The 25,893-nt window shown below is 47.7% G+C and overlaps 1 protein-coding gene across 2 annotated transcripts in view; it reads left to right on the top strand.

Moving 5' to 3' along the window:
* LOC133354261 (rho guanine nucleotide exchange factor 18-like) overlaps positions 1–25,893 on the top strand; it is a 71,795-nt gene that overhangs the window by 5,747 nt on the left and 40,155 nt on the right. Inside the window, exons 3-6 of one of the 2 annotated variants that reach the window (XM_061570963.1) lie at positions 13,411–13,507; positions 22,710–22,866; positions 23,934–24,028; positions 25,508–25,553. In XM_061570963.1, the coding sequence (XP_061426947.1) occupies positions 13,411–13,507; positions 22,710–22,866; positions 23,934–24,028; positions 25,508–25,553 (395 nt within the window). Of the gene's footprint in view, positions 1–13,410; positions 13,508–15,318; positions 15,505–22,709; positions 22,867–23,933; positions 24,029–25,507; positions 25,554–25,893 lie in introns of those variants that run through there. The other variant, XM_061570964.1, reaches the window with a different exon arrangement.

The raw sequence follows: 25,893 nt of genomic DNA, 5'->3' as shown, positions 1-25,893 counted from the left end.
TCCAGCCATGTGTCAATCCACTGTTTCAAAAAAAATTTGGGCGAAGTCAACAGTGGCTGTGCTATGGATAGACTCGCCCCCCGCCATAGCACTGTGGAATTTGCACCACTGGCTCTGCAGGGCTATAAACAGGATGGGCACTGCCTCAATGCCTCATTGCCCACGATTATAAGACAAAGACACCCACGTATAGCCTGAACAGACTATCGGGGCAAGTGCTGTTCGCGAGCACCTATGAATACTGGCACGGCACATGAAGGTGTGGGTAGCCAGCACCACGCCCGGCCGCCTTTGTCTCCCTAGTGGCAATATTTATACACCGCACCAGGTGCTCATGTGAGGCTGAGTCGACCTAGGGGAAGCCCAGGACCGGTTCAGATAATCGTCACTGGTGTTGGCCGTGAGTGGGAATCGAACCCGGGTCGTCAGGTTTCAGGTGAAACGCGCTAACCGCGCTGCACTGCAAACACCTGCGCTCCCAGTTGAATCCTTGACTCTCTCCATTGCACGATGTCCACTTGAAATAAGGCTTTCAATACAGTCCATTTAATCATTCCCATCTCCGAATGATGTCCTTTGGCATCGCATCATTAAGAGATAAGTTATCTCCAGGGGAAGTGGCCGCCGGGTGACTGAGAGGTCAGATTCCTGAGTTGCTGGGTCGAATCCATAAGAGCGGCCTGGTGATGATACCGGCACTCTCAGTCGTCGTGAACAGAGTTGTGGGTTACCAGCGACTGCACCATGAACCCGTCGCGTAAAATTTGCTTCTGCATTTCATCTGGCTCGAGTTCAAGCTGTGAGAATTGAAAACAAAATACAGTAATCCCTCGCCACTTCGCGGTTCAAGTTTCGCGGCCTCAATGCATCGCGAATTTTTCGAACTGATTTAAAGGCCTCATTATACCTGTGCAGTAACACCATCATCATCATCATTCATCATCACATTCATCGAACTGCACAGGTCTGTCATCGTCGTCATTGTCATCGTCATTGTCATCGTCGTCGTCGTCATTACTGGAGTCAAGTCTCAAGATACTACTGTCATTGGTGAGTGTAAAACACCATAATACGTATCGTATGAGAGAGAGAGAATGTATAATATTAAGGTTTTATAATTAAATAGATTTAAGTAAAATATATATAAAGTATAAATATACATATTTTAAACATTCTGGTACCCACACACACATATACGGAAATTTCTAGGGGGCCAATCCTACTTCGCGGATTTTCACCTATCGCGAGGGGTTCCGGTCCCCATTAACCGCGATAAACGAGGGATCACTGTATCTCCGTTTGATGCGACTCAGTGGCAAAGCGGGTGGGAATGTGTTGCCAGAGTACTGAGTGGACCATGGAGAGGTCACGTGAGGGTATCTCAGAGGTAGCTCTACAGTGTCCACTTCCGCGGGCCGTTGTCAAACACGAAGGGCTCTTTGGTTATTTCGGTAAAGTCACGTATAAAGATAAAATAATAAATTAAATCATAGCATACGACGTTTCGATTGCAACACAAGCAATCATCATCAGGTATAAATGAAATAGTAACACAAAATCTAACCAGAAAACTATAGACAGACATATAAGCAGACAGATATCACCATGTGTTGCTCTCTCTCTATGTATCTTGGTGATATCTGTCTGCTTATATGTCTGTCTATAGTTTTCTGGTTAGATTTTTGTTGCTATTTCATTTACACCTGATGATGATTGCTTGTGTTGCAATCGAAACGTCGTATGCTATTATTTAATTTATTATTTTATCTTTATACGTGACTTTACCGAAAGAACCAAAGAGTAATTCCTGCAGTCACGAAAGCTCCAAAATTAAGATCAAACACGAAGGGGTTTGCGCCGCATTGTGAGAGATCCAACGGACCCTTCATGTCCATGACATGGCGCCAATAGCGCAATCGTGGATATTTATTTCCGCATGAAAATTATCTGTAGGGAAATTCAAGAGGCCAAGTCATCTCATATATGATGTCATGAGCTGCACAAATGTCTGCTACCCATGATGCCATCACTTACCCATAATCCGTGTCAGTCTGTGTCACTCCCATCGCTCTATTTTCATTTCAGACAACTTCCACCTCTGCGGAACAACAGATTCCTCATTTGGTGGCTGACCGGTCATTGTGTTCACAAAAAAAACACAAGCCCCATTCCAGACATAACACATTTTGTGAACACGTGAGTGAGCAGAGCTTGCAATGTTGACTTTTGGAGTATCCCATGTTGCGCTAGAGGGGTGGGTTTGGCTGTGTTTATGCAACCTCACGCTGCGCCTTCTCCCCCCCCCCCTTTTCCATTGGTCACTTGGTATGTCCCCTTCCGCTTGGAGAAAATGCAGCTTTCATACATTTATTAAGTTAGGCGGAAACTTGGGACAAATTGTGCTTGTATATGTCCTTAAAACAACAAGCGATTAGCACGGCGTGGAGGTGCCGCCGGCACCTCGTCATCTCCACAACACGTTCAAACGACGTGAAGGATTCAACAACAAGAGACCTGGGGTTCAAAACGAGCACAACCAGAGGTTTGCCACTGCACGATGGCATTGCCAAAGCCTCCCCGCCTCTCTCCGCCCAGCAGCATGGATGGGGTTAATCGACAGTTCGCGTGGTGGGGCAAAGAGTGGGTACTTTCCACCCTTGTCTCTCTAGAACTCCCTCTGGTGGTGTGTATATATAGCACCTGCCAACAGTGGCTTGAGCAATGAAGTTACATTGCTGATGGGTGTTCCTTTTGGCGTTTAGGATTTTCAAACGAACGCATGTGTCCGCTGCGATATAGAGAGGCGACAGGGGAAGAGATCCAAAGCTGAATTGTCAAGGCATTTTATTTGTTTTCATTTCATACTTTTGGGCATTGTACAACGTTTTGCTAGCGAGACGGCGAAACTGCGTGGATTTCCACTTCTTGGCGAGTTCCTTCCCTGAGTTTGGCTGGAAGATTTAGCCGTCTGTTGCGTCCGTTTATCGAATAATGGCAAACTTAAAATGACGGCGAAATCTGCGTCTCGTGTAGAATTCACATCGAGCTTCACGTAAAAGACGCTGAACAGAAACTCTGGGGAATGATGGGACTCGTGGGGAAAGGGAGATGATGTATTTCTGGATTTATTATACAAATAACAAGAAATAGCATGCACGCACCCACACACGCATGCAATATTAGTATTGACACTATGCCAATTTGGTAGGTCCACTCTCTCTGCCTTGGAGTAATATCATAAGCGCACGAGGGCTCACGCGCAAATCAGCAGTGGCCACGTCCTGTGTTTTTTTGGGGTTAAAAGAGGTTAAAAGAGCACGTAATGACCACAAGTACTTTTGCTGATCCACTGCTGAATGAAGGCCTTGCCTACAAATAAAAACCACTGCCAACACTCACGATCCTGCGATGTATAACAATCCACATGATTTCATCACTCCATCTCCACGGCGCGACGGGCCCCCCGGACGCGTTCTCTTCCACGGCCACGGCTTCATCGTGATGCATATAGCCAGGGCCCACTTTATTTTCCTAACAGTTTTTTTCCCTAACAGTTTGAACGATGCCGTTTATTAACCCGCGTGTGTTCTTCTAATAATGTTGGCTGCAGGGTGGCACAGCGGTTAACGGCTGTGCCTTAGTTTGTTGTCCTTTCACCGGCCACCTCCGATAGGCACGTTTGGCTACGTACGGTGCGAAAGAAGTTCAACATATATACAGTAAATAGCATGGAGCACATGGGTTCGTTTCCTGACCCTGGTGCCGCTGTGTGTCGAGTTTGTATGTTATCCTTCCTCTTCTGCATGGGTTTACCTCCGTGTTTTCCAGCTTTTTCTCATAGCTAAAACAAACTCCCATAAAGTGTATATGGTATTATTGGCCAAACATCCCAATGCTGAAAAATGACATGATAATGACTTATTTGGGATCACACGCAGAAGCAGCAGCAGCATCGCCCCGCTACTGTAAAAACTTGGGCAGGACTCTCCCTAATAATAAGGAAGGGTCATGAGACTCAGGCTTTCCTGGGTAAACAAGCGAAAACATTTTTTTTTAACGAGAGAATATTAACAAGGGAGACTATTTAATGCCAGCAATTCCCAAACATCACAGACCGACAGACCGCACCGCAAACCCTCGAAACATCTTTGACGGACCACCAATGCATCGGTAACTTTTACATTTTATTTGTACCGGCAGCTCCTCCAAAATAGTAGCATGGGCGACAGTTCCACGGACCACTTCCCCGCCCCCCCCCAACCACGGCCTTACTTTGCGAACCACGCGTTTGGGGCACGCTTCTTTCACGATTGTTGCCCGCGTGAAATCAATATTGCTGGTGTGTGGGCAGGCCACACCGGCGGGGGACGGCTGTAATTGAACTTAATCGGTTGTTGGTGGGGTGGGGGTGATTCGTTTTTTTGCAACGTATGTCTTTGTGACTGTGCGTGAGAGGAGAGAGTGAGTGAGTGAGGCCAGGGGGCTGGGTGTGGAGAGGAAAGGAAAGGCAGCCGAACGGAAATAGAGAAGGGGAGGTGAAGGGAACGGTTTCTTTTCTACAGTGCTGTGATTGTGAGTTTGTGCGTGTGTGTGTGTGCATGCAAGCGTGTGTTGGCACTGTGGCGTAGCGGACAACCGCACTGTGGCGACGAACATGCTGGTTCTGAGTTATGATTCCAGGTCACGGTCAACGTCAAATTTTTCTGAACGAGTCCCGGGGAGCTAACCGAGGTCGAACGAGCCTCAACCGAGTATAGCTGGTGTGGCGGGATTGAATCGGAATCAGAAGATTTATTTATAGTGCAGGAGAAATCCGTTGAGCTATGAAGCCCTTTTCCCACATATGTCCAGTAGGGGGCGAGTAAGAACGTTACACCAACAAACAATACAGCAACACGTGCAAAGCACAAGAAAGGCCATACATAGTACCCACACCTCTCTCACGTGTTGCCAGATACCAGCCTCATACGATGCTCGTCAACAGCATTTTGCCCCCAACAGCCCGGTTCACGGCTTTGCGGGCGCTGACATTTGTTTTCAAGGTGTGCGGCGTGTCGAACGTGCTCACGAAACCGCAGAACACATGACCGCACGTGCCACAGGGATTTCGCGATGAAAGCCAGCAGGGTGCCACTCAACAATAATAATAATGTAACTTTTTTTGTTTCTCGTATTCTCTTTGTTTCTGGACCTTTCTTGCCTCGCTTGTGTGTCCTGTCGAGCACGTGCACGACCACGATGCGGAGGATGCTGATATCCGTGACCGTGACCGCCTTTCTCTCAGCTTGAGTGCTGCACTCCACGAAAAGGCGATTTTTACCGACTAGGCATCTGTGAAAAATTTAAAGAGCTTTAGAGCTCATCGGATTCATCCTGGCAGTCTGAATAAAGATTCTGACGGTGCGCACAAGGTAGTTCGTATATTTTATGGAAGTGTTTAAAGCATTGTCGCAATTTATGCTGATCCAGCCCTGTGAATTTTATTTATCAATCTGCAGATAGTCATCTTGTACGAGGCCAAATTTGAGAATGGTTGTTGGTTTTCAGATTTTTTTTTGCGCGTGATTTTCCCAGGCATAGACTCAATAATGTTTGTGCCAAATGTCGGCTTTCTAGCCCCTCTAGAGCATCGTTAGAATGTTAATTATTTGCTTAGTCAAGATGTTCTGTTTGTGTAAAATGTACTGATACTACATGGAAGTAAAGTTTAAATAAAATTCATATTTTTTCCAGCAAGATACTGTTTAGACTAATATAATTTTTTTGAAAAATCACTTAAACAATATATTATTCTGTGCGTGTACCATAATATTTTATTACTGTATACACAATTCTTAAAAAATAATCTTCAAATTATGCTAATAATAGTAATCTACAGCCGGCTGTCACGCCATTGCTGGATGAAGGCCTCCCCACTCCTTGCCGTTCATTGTTTGACCATATTTCACCACGGTGGGCAGTTAGGGCTAAGGCGCCATGATTGCTCGCTCGCCTGGTATACAGGAGGTCATGGGTTCGATCCCGACCCTGATGCCTGCTGTATATTGGAGTATGAGTGTCTTTCTCTCATAATCACCACCACTGTGGCTAGGAGATGTTAACTACCTCGCCTAGTATACAGGAGGTTGTGGGTTCGATCCCGACCCTGATGCCTGCTGTATATTTGGAGTATGTGTGTCTCTCTCTCATCATCACCACTGTGGCTAGGAGATGTTAACTACCTCGCCTGGTATACAGGAGGTCGTGGGTTCGATCCCGACCCTGATGCCTGCTGTATATTTGCAGTATGCGTGTCTCTCTCTCATCATCACCACCACTGTGGCTAGGATATGTTAACTACCTCGCCTGGTATACAGGAGGTTGTGGGTTCGAACCCGACCCTGATGCCTGCTGTATATTTTGAGTTTGTGTGTCTCTCTCATCATCACCACCACTGTGGCTAGGAGATGTTAACTACCTCGCCTAGTATACAGGAGGTCGTGGGTTCGAACCCGACCCTGATGCCTGCTGTATATTTTGAATTTGTGTGTCTCTCTCTCATCATCACGACCACTGTGGCTAGGATATGTTAACTACCTCGCCTGGTATACAGGATGTCGTGGGTTCGATCCCGACCCTGATGCCTGTTGTATATTTTGAATTTGTGTGTCTCTCTCTCATCATCACCACGACTGTGGCTAGGATATGTTAACTACCTCGCCTGGTATACAGGAGGTCGTGGGTTCGATCCCGACCCTGATGCCTGCTGTATATTTTGAATTTGTGTGTCTCTCTCTCATCACCACGACTGTGGCTAGGATATGTTAACTACCTCGCCTGGTATACAGGAGGTCGTGGGTTCGATCCCGACCCTGATGCCTGCTGTATATTTTGAATTTGTGTGTCTCTCTCTCATCATCACCACGACTGTGGCTAGGATATGTTAACTACCTCGCCTGGTATACAGGAGGTCGTGGGTTCGATCCCGACCCTGATGCCTGCTGTATATTTTGAATTTGTGTGTCTCTCTCTCATCATCACCACGACTGTGGCTAGGATATGTTAACTACCTCGCCTGGTATACAGGAGGTCGTGGGTTCGATCCCGACCCTGATGCCTGCTGTATATTTTGAATTTGTGTGTCTCTCTCTCATCATCACCACGACTGTGGCTAGGATATGTTAACTACCTCGCCTGGTATACAGGAGGTCGTGGGTTCGATCCCGACCCTGATGCCTGCTGTATATTTTGAATTTGTGTGTCTCTCTCTCATCATCACCACGACTGTGGCTAGGATATGTTAACTACCTCGCCTGGTATACAGGAGGTCGTGGGTTCGATCCCGACCCTGATGCCTGCTGTATATTTTGAATTTGTGTGTCTCTCTCTCATCATCACCACGACTGTGGCTAGGATATGTTAACTACCTCGCCTGGTATACAGGAGGTCGTGGGTTCGATCCCGACCCTGATGCCTGCTGTATATTTTGAATTTGTGTGTCTCTCTCTCATCATCACCACGACTGTGGCTAGGATATGTTAACTACCTCGCCTGGTATACAGGAGGTCGTGGGTTCGATCCCGACCCTGATGCCTGCTGTATATTTTGAATTTGTGTGTCTCTCTCTCATCACCACGACTGTGGCTAGGATATGTTAACTACCTCGCCTGGTATACAGGAGGTCGTGGGTTTTATCCCGACCCTGATGCCTGCTGTATATTTTGAATTTGTGTGTCTCTCTCTCATCACCACGACTGTGGCTAGGAGATGTTAACTACCTCGCCTAGTATACAGGAGGTCGTGGGTTCGATCCCGACCCTGATGCCTGCTGTATATTTTGAATTTGTGTGTCTCTCTCTCATCACCACGACTGTGGCTAGGATATGTTAACTACCTCGCCTGGTATACAGGAGGTCGTGGGTTCGATCCCGACCCTGATGCCTGCTGTATATTTTGAATTTGTGTGTCTCCCTCTCCCCGTGGTCACGTGGATTTTTCTCCGGGTCCTCCGAGCTCGTAGCGCAGTGCACTAACCACTAAGCCACCACTTTCCTCCTACATCACGGGATGCACAGGGTGATCTAAATGTTTTGTGACCACCCCCACCCCAAATTAATTGACTCCTAATTTTTTTTCCTTGGCTTATTCATTTCCGTTTTCACAACCCCATTGATATACAAAAAAATGTATATTCAGTTTTAGAAAATTTAATGGGGGTCGCGAGACATCTGGACCACCCTGATATATGGCTAGGCGAAACGTTCATATGACCTGAAGCCAATACATGTGAGCGAATGCTGCTTAAATTTCGATTTAAAGCTTTCGTGACTGCAGGGATTCATCTTCTTTGTTCTTTCGGTAAAGTCACGTAGAATGGAAATAATAAAATTATAAAAATAAAACATCATAAAATAATTCTCACGACGTTTTGGCCACAACGCACGGCTGCTTGCGTTGTGGCCGAAACGTCGTGCGAATTATTTTATTATGTTTTATTTTTATTATTTTATTAATTCCATTCTACGTGACTTTACCGAAAGAACCAAGAAGACGAATGCTGCTTGTAAACGTGTGCACGTGTGGGGTGTGTGTATGAATTGAATTGGCCAAATGTGGCCGAACGTGCAGGACCCTCCTGAATAAATAGTCTAAAGACTCGTAAACAGGATTGGCCAAACTGCTCACAGGAAGACCCATGAAGGAGGGCATTGAGGACTCCAGCGTGGCCTTGCTGGATAAATATTACAGTACGATACTGTATTTTATTATATCTTCAGTGGGGGGGGGGGGAAGGGGGTGCAGGGGCGAGTGGGCAAGTGAAAATAGGAGGGGGGGGACTGCTTTAGGGAAGTATGAGTGAGTAATTGTGGCCCGGATTCAAGACGCCCCCCCCTTCCTCCCACCCTGCTTGTGTACACCCCTCCTCCTCCTCACTACCACCACCGCCCCCCCCCCACATCCACCCAACACTAATGGTTGCCACATGTGACAGCACCGGCAATTACCAAGGCCACTCTGTGTGTGAGTCTGGAGGGGTCTGTGCGGGCGTGTGTGTGCGTGTTGCTGCATTGCGTGGTCGGCGTATGTAAGGGTGAACGGGTAGGCGAGCATTTTGCCCAATTAGTGGGCGCGTTATTTAATACGTAAGTGTCTAATTTAAAAACCCCGTGATTAAACCAAGCCGCGCTCGTCAGCGTGCGCCTGTTCTTGTGTATTACCGCAGTGTGTTCAGGAGTCAAGGTGCCAATGTCGAGGTCTGTTGGTCAAGACGAGAGGGCTTCAGGAGAAAATAAAAAAATAAATGAAAATAACAAAATAAAAAATAGCGAAATAAATAAAATAATAATAAATCACAATAAAATGTTTTAATTTAAACTTTTTTAAAAATATAAATTTATAACAAAATAAATTATAAAAAACTAAATAATTTTTTTTCAAAAAAAGGAGAGTTCGCGTCTATTTTCTGTTCTTCCTCCGTTGAATGAGCGCAGAGCTCAGCGGGTTTACTCTCACGGTCCATCGTTTTGGTTGCACGGCCACTATCACACTGCTGTGGCTTGTCTTTAACGTGTCTCCACGGGTCTCTGTGTATCTCTGTGGGTCTCTAGAATTCTCTATTAATCTCTGTGGGGCCATATGTATCTCTGTGGGTCTGCCTATATATCTATGAGTGTGCGTCTATATGGCAGTGGTTCTTAACCTGCGGTGCAAAGCTGCACCTCCTTGGGTTGTGCCAGATGCCCTTTCTGGGGGGTGCGAGACGTGGCCAGATTTGTTTAGAAGGTAAATCATCGAAGCAGAAATGAAGCACGGGCACATAAGCGCAACTTCCTTGTTTCATCAAGCCCTCTATCTATTTATTAATATTTTCATTTTTTTACGATTGAGAATCAAAGGGTTGCAAGGCTGCACTAAAGGTTAAGCACCGCTGCGATTAGGGTTTAGTCTATGGTCTATAGTTATGGTTGCATAGCCACAGTCGCACTACGTTGTGGCCTGTCTTTGGTGTATCTCTGTATTGTTATGAGTGCATCTCGATGGGTTTACTCTGTGGTCCACAGTTTCGTTTGCATGGTCACAGTTGCGCTACGCTGTGACCTGTCTTTAAATTCCCCATTCACAAAACAGATGTGCACATCGGTCTGTTGATGTTTCCACGCGGTCGATGGTCGCACGTGGCGTGCTGAAACATGGTTAAAGATAACCCCACGGACCCGCAGGGCATGGAGGGAGCCCCTCATTCAACAGTGGAACTGATACATCAAGCGATTATGCACATATACGCACAAGTAGATACTCATCGTACGCGTACGTACATACAAAACCATGCGTAATTCTGTACGTGCGCACAAACATCACACACACACACATTTTCAAATATGCATTGTGTACACACATGCAGACGCAACCACACAAAGAGGAAGACGTACAGACATAAACAACAAAGACAATGATACTCTTTGTTCTTTCGGTAAAGTCACGTAGGTAAAGAAAAGAAAAAAGAAAAGATACAAAATAAAAATAAATAAATTTAATCACGATGTTTCGATTGCAACACAAGCAATCGTCATCAGGTGCGACAATCACAGCAAGAATTTTACTGAAGTGGAAGAGAAGCCGGAGTCAAGGGGTTTATACTGGGCATGGTGGGGGGAAGGGGGCTGTAGGTGCAAAAGAACCAAGAGTATGGATCCTTGCAGTCACGAAAACTTCAAATCTAGAAAGACAAAGATCCCCCGTATAGCCTTAACAGACTGTTGTGGTAAGTGCTGTTAGCGAGCACCTATGAAGGCCAGCATGGCACACGAGGGGGTGGCCAGCACCACACCTGGCTTCCATTGTCTCCCCAGTGGCGATGTTTACACACCGCACCAGGTACTTATTTGAGGCTGAGTCGACCTAGGGGAGGCCCAGGACCAGTTCAGACAATTTTCACTGGGTGTTGGCCGTGAGCGGGAATCGAACTCAGGTCGCCGAGTTCGTATCGCAGCCCGCTAACCGCTACACCACCGCTCCTCACTACAAACATAAACACACACACATCCATAAACAGAGAGACACACATGCACATATAACATGCATGTAAGCCCCTTTGTCAATCCGCTGTTGACAAAGAGTTGCTACCCTTATGCCATGCGGGTCTTGGGGGATTCTTTTACCGTACTTCAGCACGCTGGTGGCTCCCTCTGAACATACCTGACCATTACAGATGTACATACAGGCATATGTCAGAGGCGCAAACGTACGTTACATTCCGTGCGGTAGTTTTACGCGTGTGACCGACAGCCTGGGAACTTTTGTGTCTGTGATCGTGTGGCCTGTCCGTGATGGTGACAATAAATCGTGGCGGTAGGTGCGGACACTTGCTGATGATGCTCAAACGGAAAGTAAAAAAAACCTCCCCAGCGGCGAGCTGTGACAACTGTGGGCACCAGCCAGAACAGAACCGCGGAACGCATAACCTGGGCTCAAACGCCCGGTTCACAAATACGAAGAAGTAAGAGGAGGCGCCGTCGCAAGCGATGCTGCACCAATCCGCAACTCCTGACGCAGTCATCTGGCTCAACCACCTCGGTGTGAAATCACAGTTGTTGCTCTGCACCAACATCAGCCACGCGCGGCAGCAGGAACGATAATGATGGTAACAATACATCTTGCCTTAAAGCTTTCGCGACTGCAGGAATCCATATTCTTTGCCGCTTTCGGTAAAGTCACCGAGATAGGTTGAAAGAAAAGAATAAAAATAACAAGTCTACGTGACTTTACCGAAAGACCCAAAGAATATGGATGATAATAATAGCCGTATTTATGAGAAGTGCATAATTGCAGCTCTGCAACACCACGCGCCTGGCCGTAAACATTACGAGTGGCAATTATGGCATTTAAATCTGTCCCTTGTCACGCGGAGGTAGACGCAGGCTTCAAACGCCGTGGTTGGCGTCGTGATGAAGCGTTCGTCGTGAACGTGCCCGATTCTCGTCCGGTTTCGGAAGCTAAGCAGGTTTTGAGGCTGCTTCGTACGTGGACGGGAGACTCCCCTTTGGGGATAGCAGGTATTGTCGGCTTGGGCTGCGAGGTGGCTAGGAGGGATAGGAAAACAACAATGGATTATTGAATCTATCTGGTGGGAGATGGGAGTTCTATCCTGTCGTATGAAAGGTGTTTTTTTGTCTTCAGGTTCTCTGATTTGTGTGTATGTTGAACTTATTTTGCACTGTACATAGCAAACGATGTGAATCGTAGGTGCTGGAGAAGGACAACACACTACGAACAATCTATAATGTTTTTGCGACTCTGTTGGGGTTTTCGCGGCCGCGCTGTACCTGTTTTACAGGTGCCACGGTGGCTAGGAGATGTTAACTACCTTGCCTGGTATACAGGAGGTCGTGGGTTCGATCCTGAACTTGATCCTGACCCTGACGCTTGCTGTATATTTTGAGTTTGTATTTGGCTGCTATAAATTTCCACGTGATAAGCCACTTCGTTGAGCTATCACTTGTGGCCAGGTCGCTTCTGAAAAAGAGCTCTACAGCTCAGTAGGCCCAGCTGGTAAAACAAAAATAAAATTGTTCATCGTTTAGTTTTTGGAATAGTTCTCTCGACTTGCACGGGCGTGACGTCCGACGTTTCGCTCCACGTGGCCCAGGGTCATTGAGCTGAGCAGCACTCGGCGAAAGCTGTAAACGCAGTGGGAAGACTCGCGGATGGAATTGGCAAAACATCCCAATGTGGTAGCACCCTCCCAGAGGCGAGTCTCAACACTCCCCCGAGGTTCTTTCATTCGGACGCTGTCTTTCCGACAGACCTGTTCTTCACCTGAGGACGGCTGCTTGCGTTGTGGCCGAAACGTCGTGAGAATTGTATTTTATTATGTTTTGTTTTTGTTATTTTATTATTTCCCTTCTACGTGACTTTACCGAAAGAACCAAGAAGATGACTCCCCCGAGGCTTTCCCTGATTAAAGGGCAACACACCATCATGAGCGGGCAGGTACCCTTTTGTGGTCGTCTGAAACGCACATTCTCCCGATATTAGGAAGCCACTGGCGCTATGCACTTTTAAATCATCTCGATTGAAAACTTATTTCTTCAGAACTGCTTTTTGCGATTAGTTTGTTGTCCTTCCCCTGCATCGATCAGCATGGTTGGCTACGCGCGGTGTGAAAGAAGTTCAACGTACATACATACGTGTTTGTTAACGTACGTACTCAACAATGCGCATTGTGTGCCATATGCACGCGCGTGAGTGTGCATTCAGCTGTCGTACTTTCGCATATCTATAATGCATACAGGCATGTATAATGTACTGCATTGGTGGGTTAATAATGAATATGACCACGAAGAAATACTAGGATTCTTGGGGTTATAACCCGAGGGCTCATAACGGCCAAACAACGCCATTGTTCACCTGTGCGCGCGCTTACCGTTGCAGATGCACAGGGAAGGTCAGATGCAGGATTCCGGCTCTGACTCTGACCCATTAACCGGTGCTGTGGAAGGACGCCCGCTGACCCCAATCCACCTGTCGGGTGAGTAACGGACGACCGCGCGCGCACGCACACACGCACGCACGGGTCAAGCGAACGCCGTTAGCGAGTGCCTATTGAGGTCAGCACGGCATGTGCCCGACTGTTCTCGTCTGCCGGTGCCGATGGGTGCACCGTACCGGGTGGCTGTACGCGTACTGTGGCTGAGTTGACTCGGGGGAGGTGCAGACCAGGTTTGAACGGCACCGATGACGGTGTGCAATCATGGGCAGGGATCAAACCCAGCTCATATCCACGCGCTCGTGGGACTTTTGGGCTGAGCGGAAGGCAGAATGGCCGAGTTATTTACGTCTCCCTGTAAATTGTCGGGCGGCGGCCTCGCCACATCGTGCGTCGATCATTGGGGGCCGAGTCGACCTATGGGATGCCCAGGACCGATTCAAATTGCCGGCGATGTTGGCCGTGAGCGGGAATCGAACTAGTGTCGTCGGGTTTGTCTCGCCGCGCGCTAAACGCTGGCTAACACACACAAACAAAGACAAAGATCCCCCCGTATAGCATTAACAGACCTTTGGGGCAAGTGCTGTTAGCGAGCACCTATGAAGGCTGGCATGGCACACAATGGGGTGGGTGGCCAACACCATGCCCGTCCACACACACGAATACACACACACATGCATGGCTTTGGCTAATAATGTGCATGCGTGCGTGTGTGTGGTTAACCACATGCACACACAGATCAGCAGGGAGATGGTCATCGCAGTGTGACAGACAGCAATTTGTATAATGTGTAGCAACAAGATGGCTGTTTACTGAAATTGCAAACATTTTAAACAAACTCTCCGGCCACGCGTTTTGCAGCGCAAGTTTGTCTTGGTGAGATAAACAAATAAGAAAAACAGATTTACACCTTGAGCTTCACCCTTTCTGCTTTGTAATCCATTTCCGAGCCATCCCTTTAACCCTCCTCTGCGTTTTGGATTTCTCGTTTGTGTCGTGAAGCAATTTGAGATGCCGTTTTAGTGAACTACTACTAAATTCGTTTCTATTTTACCAAGCGATACAGCTCTTTTTCAGAATGAAAGCTCAAGGAAGTGGCTCATCGTGTAGACATTTATAGCAGCCGAACACTCTAAACACACGTTGATTCTAAATGTAGAGGGAAAAACTGGAGGACCCGGAGAAAAATCCATGGGACCTAGGGGAGAGAGACATGAGAGAGACATGCAAACTCCATATATATAGATATTAGGGTCGGGATCGGACCCACAGCTCCTGTATAGCTGGCGAGGTCATTAACATCTCACCACCGTGGCGCCAGCAGTCGTCGATACGATTAATACTATAGAGCCGTGCTGGCCAATTACCGACACAATCGATTTATTCCACCGGTTATCGGTTCCATAGCTCGACTAATTCCCACTCACGGCTAACCTCAGTGGCGAGCGGTAAGTGAACCGGTACTGACCACCATCCGTGGACCTACACGGCGTGCGGGTGAGGAGGGGGGGGGAGCCTTCGTCCATCAGAAGATTGACAAAAATCCACAAAATATTATTGTTATGACAATATTTAATTATACAGGAGCACACGGATGTGCCAATAGCAGTGAGCAAGAGTCTTGCTGCATGTGCCGTTTCTGATAAACGTCTGAAAACCACAAGGCCCTGGGGGGGAGGGGGGGTGGTGGTGGGGTAGGGGGTGGGGGTCTCCACTTCGATCTGGATATTGTGAGGGTTTTGTTCCCCATCAGGGTTCTTTGTTGCAACAGAAACTTCTGCATCTGAGCGCTGCTGGGACAGCGAGACAGTGAGAGAGACAGAGAGGTGGGGGGGGGGGCAGAATATAAAGTGGGGAGTCTCTCCTATCAAGTAGTGTGTGACTTTGTGTTGTTGTTTTTTTTACTTACAAGCACATGACATGGAAAGTAGATTCGTGTTCCTTTATTCGCCGGGGCAGTTCCGGCGTCGTCTAGCAGCCTTGCGATTGAGTTGAACGTTTATTTATTTTCTTTCGGTGGGGGGCTGCTTTTGGAAAAGGTAAGTGAAACTTGAGTATGAGTGTGCGTCGTGCATGCGCTACGAATCCGGCGGCCCGAGTTCCATTCCCGCTCGCGGCCAACACCAGTGACGATTATCTGAACCGGTCCTGAGCCTCCCCTAGGGCGACTCAGCCTCAAATGCGTATCTGGTACGGTGTGTAAACATCGCCACTGGGGAGACGTGGTGCTGGCCTCCCGCCCCCTCGTGTGCTGTGCCCGCCTTCATAGGTGCTCGCCAACAGCACTTGCCCAAAAAGTTTGTTGAGGCTATCGGGGGATTATTTGTCTTTGTAAAGTTGGGAGTTATGGCACAGCGTGTAAAGCAATATTCTTTGAGACCGGAATTCAATTCCCGGCCACGGAAAATTTCACTGGCAAATATCTTGTTGGGTCCTGTGCACCTCTCATAGGTCGATGAGTACCTGGCGCGGTGTGTAAACACCATCACTGGGGGAGACAGAGGTGGTCAGGCATGCTACTGGCCATACCGTCCCCCCTTGTGCACCGTGGTTGCTTTAATAGGTGCTCGCTAACAGCACTTGCCTCAACAGTCCTTTCGACGGTGAAGAGAGGTTATCTTTCTTTTCTAAGAATGTGTGGATATGCGTATGTATGGTTTGTTTTACGTCTACATACGGACGCATGTGTCTACTTACGTACGGGTGAAACATCAATTTTTATCCATAAGAGAGGTATTTTTTTGGTTAGATCGCGTAAATATAAATGTGCCGTTAAACCCTCCACCACCCGACACAACCAATTAGTAAGGGGTTTGTCACGTAAACAGAACGTGCCATTTTGTTCCGAGTACAGCACACCGGTGTGTTGGAGAGTAAATACACAACATTTACAATCTGAGTACGACGTTTCATCAGTAATTACCACTAGCATCATCAGGCAACAGCCAGATGTACATATACTAATTCAATAATGAGTTAGAATTAGTGTATGCACGTATATAAAATAGTATATGTACATATAATAATTCTAAAATGAATTAGGAAATGTACATACAGTTTACAGTATTTACATTGTATTTATGGTACACGTGTCTTTTCTTATTGCTATCGCACGTGAAGTATTTCGGTATTCATTGACCATCACGTCAACATATTGTTTGTACGTTTTTACAAACGCTCCTAATTGGTGGAGACTTCAACTCGTTTCCATCGTCTTTAGCGCCACACCCCATAGGAGCCAAGTTACGCGTATCACTGACGGATGCCGATGGCATAAGACTTACGAGGCGACTTAGAAGTTAAGCCGATCCGGTTTATTCGGTGAAACCAAACAACCTCTCGGTGGTATAAAGTAGACTCAGCTATACTCTTCATTTTGCTAAATGTCAGCTGTATAGATTGTTCTAGAATATGAATTGGGTTGACATCAGTCACCCACTGGGTTACGGATCATCTATATCTATTGGAGATGTTTATGTAATACTGGCTTCACGGTATTTTTACGTTCGTAAGATCCCAATAAGCTTTGACAATTTGTTGAAATAGGGCTTATGAGAAATTAGCGACTGTTCCCGCACCTCCGATGGGCACGGTTGACCACGTACGGTGCGAAAGAAGTTAAACATGCGCACATACGTATACTTTGATATTAACGATAATTTACAGCTTCTTCTCAATTCACTGTGACGTTCAGGTCTCCTCTCATGTCGTATCGGTCATAGGGGTTGTTTGACCATACTTCACCACGCTGCCCAGCGCAGCTTGGTTGGTGCACGTGTGGAGGAGGGGGGTGCCCAGGACCCAGCTGATGACGATGTCACTTTCCACTTTGTTGTAATTATGTACTTTGAACTTCTTTCGCACCGTACGTAGCCAACCGTGTGAAATCGGAGGTGCGGGAGGAGGGTGGACAAAAAACTAGACGAAAAATATATAATTCTAAAGAAATTCGTTTTCAATCGAGGACTTAAAAGCGCACAGCTCCAGTGGCTCCCTAATATAGGAAGGGAGAGCGTTCCAGACGGTCGCAGGAGCGCGATGCGGTCACCGTAGTGGTTCGATGGCTAGCCAGGACAGGAAATTAAACAATTTTTTTTTGCCGCCTCGATTGTATTGTTCCTGCTCATACTTTTCCCGTCTCGTTGTTACAGTTTTGCTCACTCTGGAGGCCTGCATGTAACACAAGCGCACCGTTTGCATGCCGTTTGCAGAAATTGAAAACAAGTAAACCCGTAAAAACAAAGTTTTTCACTATAAATCCTTTATATGCGTGGCGGCTAGAGTCCTCTCGTCCTCTGGCTTGAGATGGTTGCCACCTATGGGTCAGATGATTGTCTGCCACCATTAAGCAATTGGTAATTAAATATTTAATTTGTTTTCCCTAAACAGTGTAAAATTTTGGATTTTTTTTCACGAAAATTAATTGTCACACACAACGAGTCTGTGTGGAAAATGTCAGCTCGATTGGATCACGGGAAGTGGGTTAAAAAACGACCGAAAGATTTGCACGGTCCTAAGCAAGCAAGCAAGCACGCGAACTTAATATAAAGGATTTAAAAATGAAAAATATTCTTACGCATGCAATTTCTATGCATTTATCATGGGCCGTATTAATCGATATTAGTCAACAAATTTAGAACAAATCATTACACCCCTCGTATATTTATATACGCATACACTGTATATTTGTACGTACATAATACTATTAACCATTAATATATGGACAGTACATGTACTGTATTCAAGATTTCAAGTTTCAAGTTCAAGTTCATTTATTAGGTATAGCCCTGTGAGCCATTCGGCTCTTGAATCGGGTGCAACCGCAACAAACAAAAAACAAAAACATGAACAAAAAACATCTTAAAGTGAATATGTGTTCTATCCACTGAATGCGCTCTTGGAGGAACAGAGAATGTCATCTCTGTTTGTGCAAGTTTTGCGTGATCGCCGCTGATTTTCAGAGGCTTGCTACTTGTGTACAGTAATTAGTACCTGAGCGACTTATTTTATTATTTCATTTAAGTTACCAGGTAGGGCCCACTGAGCTCCACAGCTCTTTTTCAGAAGCGACCTGGCCACAAATGATCGTTCAACGACTTGGCTTATCACGTGGAAATATATAACATTCAAACACTCTAAACGCCATGATGCTGATTCTAAATGTGGAGGGAAAAACCAGAGGACCCAAAGAAGATTCCACGCGACCACGAGGAGAGACATTCAAACTCTAAATATACAACAGGGTCGGGATCGAACCCATGACGTCCTGTATACCTGGCGAGGTAGTTAACATCTCGCCACCGTGGCACGCCATCGTTTTTTCACAATTTTGTCGATGTCACTGGTTGACCCCTAACCCCTGCTGGACATCTGTGAAATTTACCTTCATAGCTCCATCAGGTTCTGATTCTGTATCCGGCAGGCCATCCTGGTTAATATTAGCAGGCGTATTAACCGTAACAAAATAATAATAATAGTTCAATTTGTAACGCGCGCAAATTTGCAGACGTAGTGGCCGCAACTCGGAGGCGCGGAGCCAAGCTCAGAGTCGCTCGAAAGCATTATTGTAGAGGTGAGTTTTTAAGTCTCTCTTGAAGGAGGCGATTGAGGTGATGCTGCGAATGCGCAGAGGGATATCGTTCCAGACTGTTGGGGCTTCACAGTGGACGTTAAAGATCTCGCGACGTTATTCTAAATGAGTAGACCCCTTGTGCTGGCGTCAAAATTAGAAAAAAAAATCCCACCGCAAAACTACCCATTTGGGATACCGCCGCACACTGCGGCGAACATTGCATCTGAATCATGAGACATTCCGATTCTGACTACTTACCTATGTCTCGGAAGCATCGTGTCTTCGTGATAGCTTTTGGACTATGAGAACGGCGCGAATGAATACCGAATGTACTTTAATATTTGTAGTATTTTATTATTACTGAGCATGAAGGCCTCACCCCAGTCCTTTTGAGGGCCATTCATATGCCCGTAACTGTGACGGGCAGCAGCGGCTCCCGTGCAGAGGTCGCAACCGGGTACCCGATACCCGTACCCTACCCGATACCCGGCTACCCGTACCCAGCCGGGTACGGGTACAGGTACCCGTTTGCAACCCTGGTAGGGCCGGGTACGGGTAGGCCGTGAGCCACTGGTGAGTAACCGTTTGTCACTCATTTCCCAACGTCTTGTCTCTTCTCACAATTCAAGTTCCTAGAATCAACCCACCCGCGCCTTCAACATGGCTTCATCCCAGAGGTCGCAATCAGGTACTCGATACCTGTACCCTACCCGTACCCGGCCGGGTACGGGTAGGGTACGGTCAGGTACGGGTACGGGTACCCGATTGCGACCCTGGTGCGGCCGGGTACGGGTACGGGTAAGGAATCAAAACCCGTTTGCGACCTCTGCTCATGTGGCTGCTGCATCTTTGCAGCAAGCGTGGTGGTCGGGCCGTTTTGCGCTCGGGTTTTTTATAAGCCGACGAAGGCGTTGCGTTTTAGCCACACCATGGTCACTGTCAGATTTTGTTCAAGAATTTTGTTGAACCTCGTTCCTTTTTGCCAGTGAAGTGGGTTGGTGTTTATTTTTATTTTCCTACCGTCAAGCACGTGATTATAAGCGGATGAAGAGTCGTGTAAACTGTGACGGTGTCTACAACGACCACTTGATGGCCAAAGTGTGACTGGTTGTGAAGAAATGAAATCTGTCACCATAGTCTGACTGAAGACGCAGACTAAGATTATTCACAGACGTAAACATCGTTTACTGGCACTGCGCTGAGGAGGCCCCACAAAGGAACTTGACTATACATGTACAGTGTTTTGTGTGTTTATATCTGTAGAAAAATATATATTTGACAGAGTTCGCCGATTGATCGACCAGATAAACATTGCAGGGACGCAATCCCGCTCATGCCGCGTCAACATCCGACAGCCAAGAAGCCGACTCAATGTGTCGCTGCTTTAGTCAACCAGGCTCAGACTTTTACTCAACACTACAATAAGTAAAAAAATGTGCTGACTGAATGAACGCTCAACACCATTGGAGCCGAGGCAACATTTCCCTAGCGCAGCGAAAAGCTAAACCCGGGCACAGTGCTCAGCACACAAATCACGCGGAGGCTTCGGTCTAGAGCTGTCGATTTCAGTGAGTTTTTCCCCTGACACAGAGAGTTGCATTCTTTGGCTCTTTCGGTAAAGTCACGTCGATAAAAAAACCCCACAAAATTTAAATAAAAAACCTAAAACACACGACGTTTTGATCGCAACACAAGCGGACGTCATCAGGCGGAGAGAAAAGAGGGGCAAGCCTCGTGTGTGTGGTGGAGTCCGTTTGTGCGTAGCGAGTTTGTGTACGCGCAGAGAGGCGAGCACACGCATGAAGTTGTTTATCGACACGAAATGCCCGTGACGTATCGTACACGGCAGCCGCATTGCCCCTTGTTTAGTTGTGGGCGCAGTCCTGGAGGGAAGTCAAGGTCTCACCAAAAAAAAAGCCACCCGGCCACGCTCAAACCCTCACTCTGGCTCCCTCCCCCCCCCCCCACACACTCGCCCACATTTATAAACACGCGTTTAGATTATTTAGATGATTTGGCTGCTATGAATTTCCACATTATAAGCCACTTGGTTGAGCAAAAATTTGTGGCCTGGTCGCTTCTGAAAAGGAAGCTAATAGGGCAGTGGGCTTTACCTGGAATTAAAAAAAATAGTTTATTTTAATTAGTATTATTGTTGTGATTTTTCTTTCCTTTCCTATACTTTGCACTCCTATCCTGTTTTTGTATTTTTCGATTTAAAGCTTTCGTGACTGCAGGGATTCATCTTCTTGGTTCTTTCGGTAAAGTCACGTAGAAGGGAAATAATAAAATGATATAAATAAAACATAATAAAATAATTCGGACACTGTCTTCCCGACAGACCTGTTCTTCACCTGAGGACGGCTGCTTGCGTTGTGGCCGAAACGTCGTGAGAATTATTTTATTATGTTTTATTTTTATTATATTATTATTTCCCTTCTACGTGACTTTACCGAAAGAACCAAGAAGATGTTTTTGTTTCGTTCTGGTCCCATGCCCCGACTGGACATCTGAGAAAAAGAACTTTTTAGCTCACCGGATTCCTCCAGTCTAAATAAAGATTTCGATTCTGGACTATATTCTCATTAGACTGAGCTCAAAAGAGCCCCCCTCTTGAGCTACGTTTTTGGCCTACTCTTCCACGCTGTAACAAATCAACTAAGCTCCAAACACTGGCCAGACATTGTCAGAGGTGGTAGTGCCCACACTCTACCCCAGCGTTTAACAGTATTCTCCAGCAGCATAACAAAATGCGGCTTAATCGTATTTAATTAATTTACCCACCCAGCAGCATAACAAAAAGCAGTACTTGACCACTTCACAACTCCTCCTCCCCCGCGGCTCTTCCTGGCTCCTCCCCCCTTAACCACTATATAAGGTCGTACCTCTTGGGACTTCTCTTCACTTGATACAGATATTTTGCTGTGACAGTTTCACCTGAAGACGGAAGCTTGTGTTGCCTCCGAAACGTCGTGACTTTTTTTATTTATTTTTATTTCATTTTTTACCTACGTGACTTTACCGAAAGAACTAAGAGTATTAATCCTTGCAGTCACGAAAGCTTCAAATCTAGAACTTCCATGGTGTGTCCATTAATAGTGCTGAGTGGACAGCCTGTGGAAGTATGAGGGCGGGGGGGGGGGTGATGTATCTTACCCACTACGCATCGAGGAGTTCACGATCGCTGTCCCCCTTTGCCATTGCCGCACGCACGCTCCAATCCATGTCCGTCCGCATTACGGTGTCTGACCGCGAAACGCACAAAGTGCTTGCCACAAATGGACCACAATACCTTGGTGACCTCGTCGAGGAGCATAAACCATCACGCGAACTCCGATCATCCTCGCAGCGGCAGCTTCTGGCTAATCATTGACGTGCTTCTGCGGCCGTCTGGAACGCTCTTCCTGCCCGATATTTGGAAGCCACCGCAGCTTTGGACTTTTAAATTGAGATGTGAAACTCATTTCTTTAGAACTGTTTTTGTGTGTGTTTAGTTTCTTGTCCCTCCCTTGCAGTCTCCGATTAGCGCGGTTGGCTACGTACGGTGCAAAAGGAGTTCAACATACGCGCGTTTTAATGTCGCTCGTTGCACGATTTGCGTTCCACGTGCCGTGTTGCGCGCGTCACCGCCTCTTGCCGCGTCGTCGTTGGTGCGTTGTGACGCGTGTGCAGTGCCGGGCCTGATGGGGGAACCAGGCCCCCCCAGGCGGTGTCCTCCCGAGGCCCCCCCCATGGCGAGCAGGCGGCACAGCTGGGAGCTCCCCCAACCCGCCGCGGGGAAGCCGGCCCCCGTGACGGCGGCACGGAGGCCCTCGAGCCTGCCCTGCCAGTGAGGACCACACGCACACACACGCACACACGCGCGCGCACTCACACACGCACACACACGCACACACACACGCACACACATGCACACACGCACACACACACGTGCACACACACACACACACGTGCGCGCGCACATGCCCACATGCCCACGCACACACACGGCACACACACATGCACACATGCACACACACACACGCACGCACAAAACAAAGATCCCCCGTATAGCCTTAACAGACTGTAGGGGCAAGTGCTGTTAGCGAGCACTTATGAAGGCCGGCACGGAACATGAAGGAGTGGGTGGCCAGCACCATGCCTGGCCGCCTTTGTCTCCCCAGTGGCGATGTTTACACACCGCACCAGGTACTCATTTGAGGCTGAGCTGACCTAGGGAAGGCCCAGGAGTGGTTCGTAGTGCAGTGTGCTAACCGATACACTACTGCTTCCCAGTCGAATGGATTTGTTAATTTTACATGGGTAAATAAATAAGTATGTTTGATGACTTTATACTTTTTTAAAAAGTATAAAGTTTTCACCTTAGGCTACTTATGACCTTGACCGAGCCCAGGCTTTGCTCACATAGAGCCTGCCCACTCCTCTGCCAACGGCGCCCACTACTTGGGTAGCCCCGTCGCTTCGCCCCGTGTCGTCAGTCGAACGTGCGCTCACAACATTTCAAACCGGAGGACAAAAATCCAAAATGTTCACAAAAATTGCTTCGGAACAGCGGGACGGCATTGACTGAAAGCGAGACCATGCCGCACAAACTTGGGACGTAGCGTAGCTTTCCGTACGTATGGAGCTGTGTGCGTGTGTGGGGAGCGGTGGTGTAGCGGTTAGCACGCCGCGCTACGAGTTCGATTCCCGCTCACGGCCCACACCGGCGACGATTTATCTGAGCCGGTTCTGGGCCTCAAATGATTACCTGGTGTGGTGTGTAAACACCAGCGCTGGGGAGACAAATGCAGCCGGGGATGGTGCTGGCCACCCACCCCGTCGTGTGCCGTGCCGGCGTTCATAGGTGTTGCTCTCGAAGGACACGGGGGGATCTTCTTATCTTTGTCTTGCCAGGCCACGTGACGAGGTGTTTCAGGAGATGGGGTCAACCGAGGAGGCTCCCTCGTGTCCCCACCAGGCCGAGGGTTTCCATGGTGGCGGCAGCACAGGTGAAAGCTCAATTCCGGCTCTCTCAACGCTTTGACCTTCCGTTGTGCACGTGTCTGTATAGGTGCCACTCGCTGACAGCACTTGCCCCGCCAGTCTGCGAAGGCTGCGTGAGCAACCTTTGAGTGTGTATCCGTGTGTTTTTGTTTTATGTTTTTCTTCCCCCCCCCCCCCCCCCCCGTTACCAGCTATAAGAGACCACGGAGGAGCACAGTGAGCGTCGTGGAGCCTCGTTTCTCTCACTCTGAGCCACAGCTCTCACTCTGTGCCACATTTATCACTGTCTGCCAGACTGAATCAATGCTGTTCTCTTCCCGTGTCTCTGCTATATTCTCCTTAATTAACTCTCAGCTTGACGGTCTTCTCTTTCCATCAGGCCTACCCCCCACCTCGTATCGATTGACGCACCTGTCATATCGGCGTCATTACTCCGTACCGTTATCGGTCACGACACCCACCGGCGATAGCCGAGTGGAGACGAAGCTCTTTGCCGGTTTACCGCACGCAGGAGAAAACTCCAGAGCGGCGCACGCGACGGCGTGCTCCGCTCTGCGACTGAGCAGCGCAGGGAGCTGCCGTGGTCGCGTAATGGTCAGCGGCACGCCGTGGCTTGCAACTAACGGGGCGGCAAATCCCATTTTGCTGCCAAAATGCGATTGGTGACTTTGATCCTTGCCCGCGTATCAAAAGTTAAATCTTTTAGGGCCATTGTTTTAGAGGGGCTACTGTGCGTTGTTGTCTTTCGGCGTGGTCTGGGGCTGTTGTTTGCTGTTGCTGTTGTTTTGCTGCCTTGCCCGAGCGTGCATTTATGGTGAGAAAAAAACCCGGCAGGAATTGATAGACTTTTGTCATTTGTACCTGTGTCCTTTATTTTGTTAAAATATTTATTTGTAGTGACTTACCTTACCTATGCTTTGCACCCCCTATCGTGTTTTAGTAAAAGTGTTGTCGTAATTTTGCTGAACTTCCGTGAAAAAGAGCTTCTTAGCTCATCAGGTTCCTCCTGCAGCCTAAATAAAGATTCTGATTCTAAATCCAGAGGTGACCGGTTCCATTTCATCTCCTGTCTCTCTGCAACCAGCAGTGTGATGGCACAGTGGTTGATGCACTGCAATACGAAACCCAGCCACCAGAGTTGAAGTCCTGTGCCACGGCTAACGTCAGCGGCGAATTAACCAGTCCTGGGGCCTTCATTCGGGCCTTTTGGTCGAGAAACGAGTCCAGGTGGTGCGGTCTGTTAACATGAGCCCTGGGGAGACAAAGTCAGCCAGGCGTGGTGCTTGGCAGCTGGCCATACCACCTCCGTGCTCGCCTTTATAGATGCTGCTCGCTCGAGAGCAGTTGCCCCCCCGTGGTGTATACGGTGTACGCAGGAAATCGTTGCGATGCCGATATATATTACGTACACTGTGCTTCATCCGCTGCACGTGCCGGCTAACGGTGTTCTGTGTCGTCCTTCTCACCCATTGTCCTTTGCGCAGGCACCAGCGAGCCCCTCGGTGAAACCGAAGATGGGCAGTCCAAACGGTAAACGAACGATGCTTTGGCACGCGGCCGTCGGGTATCATTAATTGCACGATCCGAAATTGCCGGTTCGAGAGATCGCTTTCACTGTTAAACTAAACTGAACAACTTTTTTTATTTTTGCCAGGTAGGACCCACAGAGCTGTAGAGCTCTTTTATCAGAAGCGACTTGTCCACGTATGATAGCTCCTCAAAGCGGCTTATCGTTGGTTCTTAATGCGGAGGGAAAAACCAGAGGACCCGGAGAAAATACGAAACAACCACAGGGAGAACACGCAAGCTCCAAATATACGGCCGTCAGGGTCGGGATTGAACCCACGACCTCCTGTATAGTTGGCGAGGA

The sequence above is a fragment of the Lethenteron reissneri genome, chromosome 46 (genome assembly GCF_015708825.2).
Source record: "Lethenteron reissneri isolate LAM-NWPU_2019-01 chromosome 46, ASM1570882v1, whole genome shotgun sequence".
NCBI lineage: Eukaryota > Metazoa > Chordata > Hyperoartia > Petromyzontiformes > Petromyzontidae > Lethenteron > Lethenteron reissneri.
This window is presented reverse-complemented; position numbering and strand designations above follow the sequence as displayed.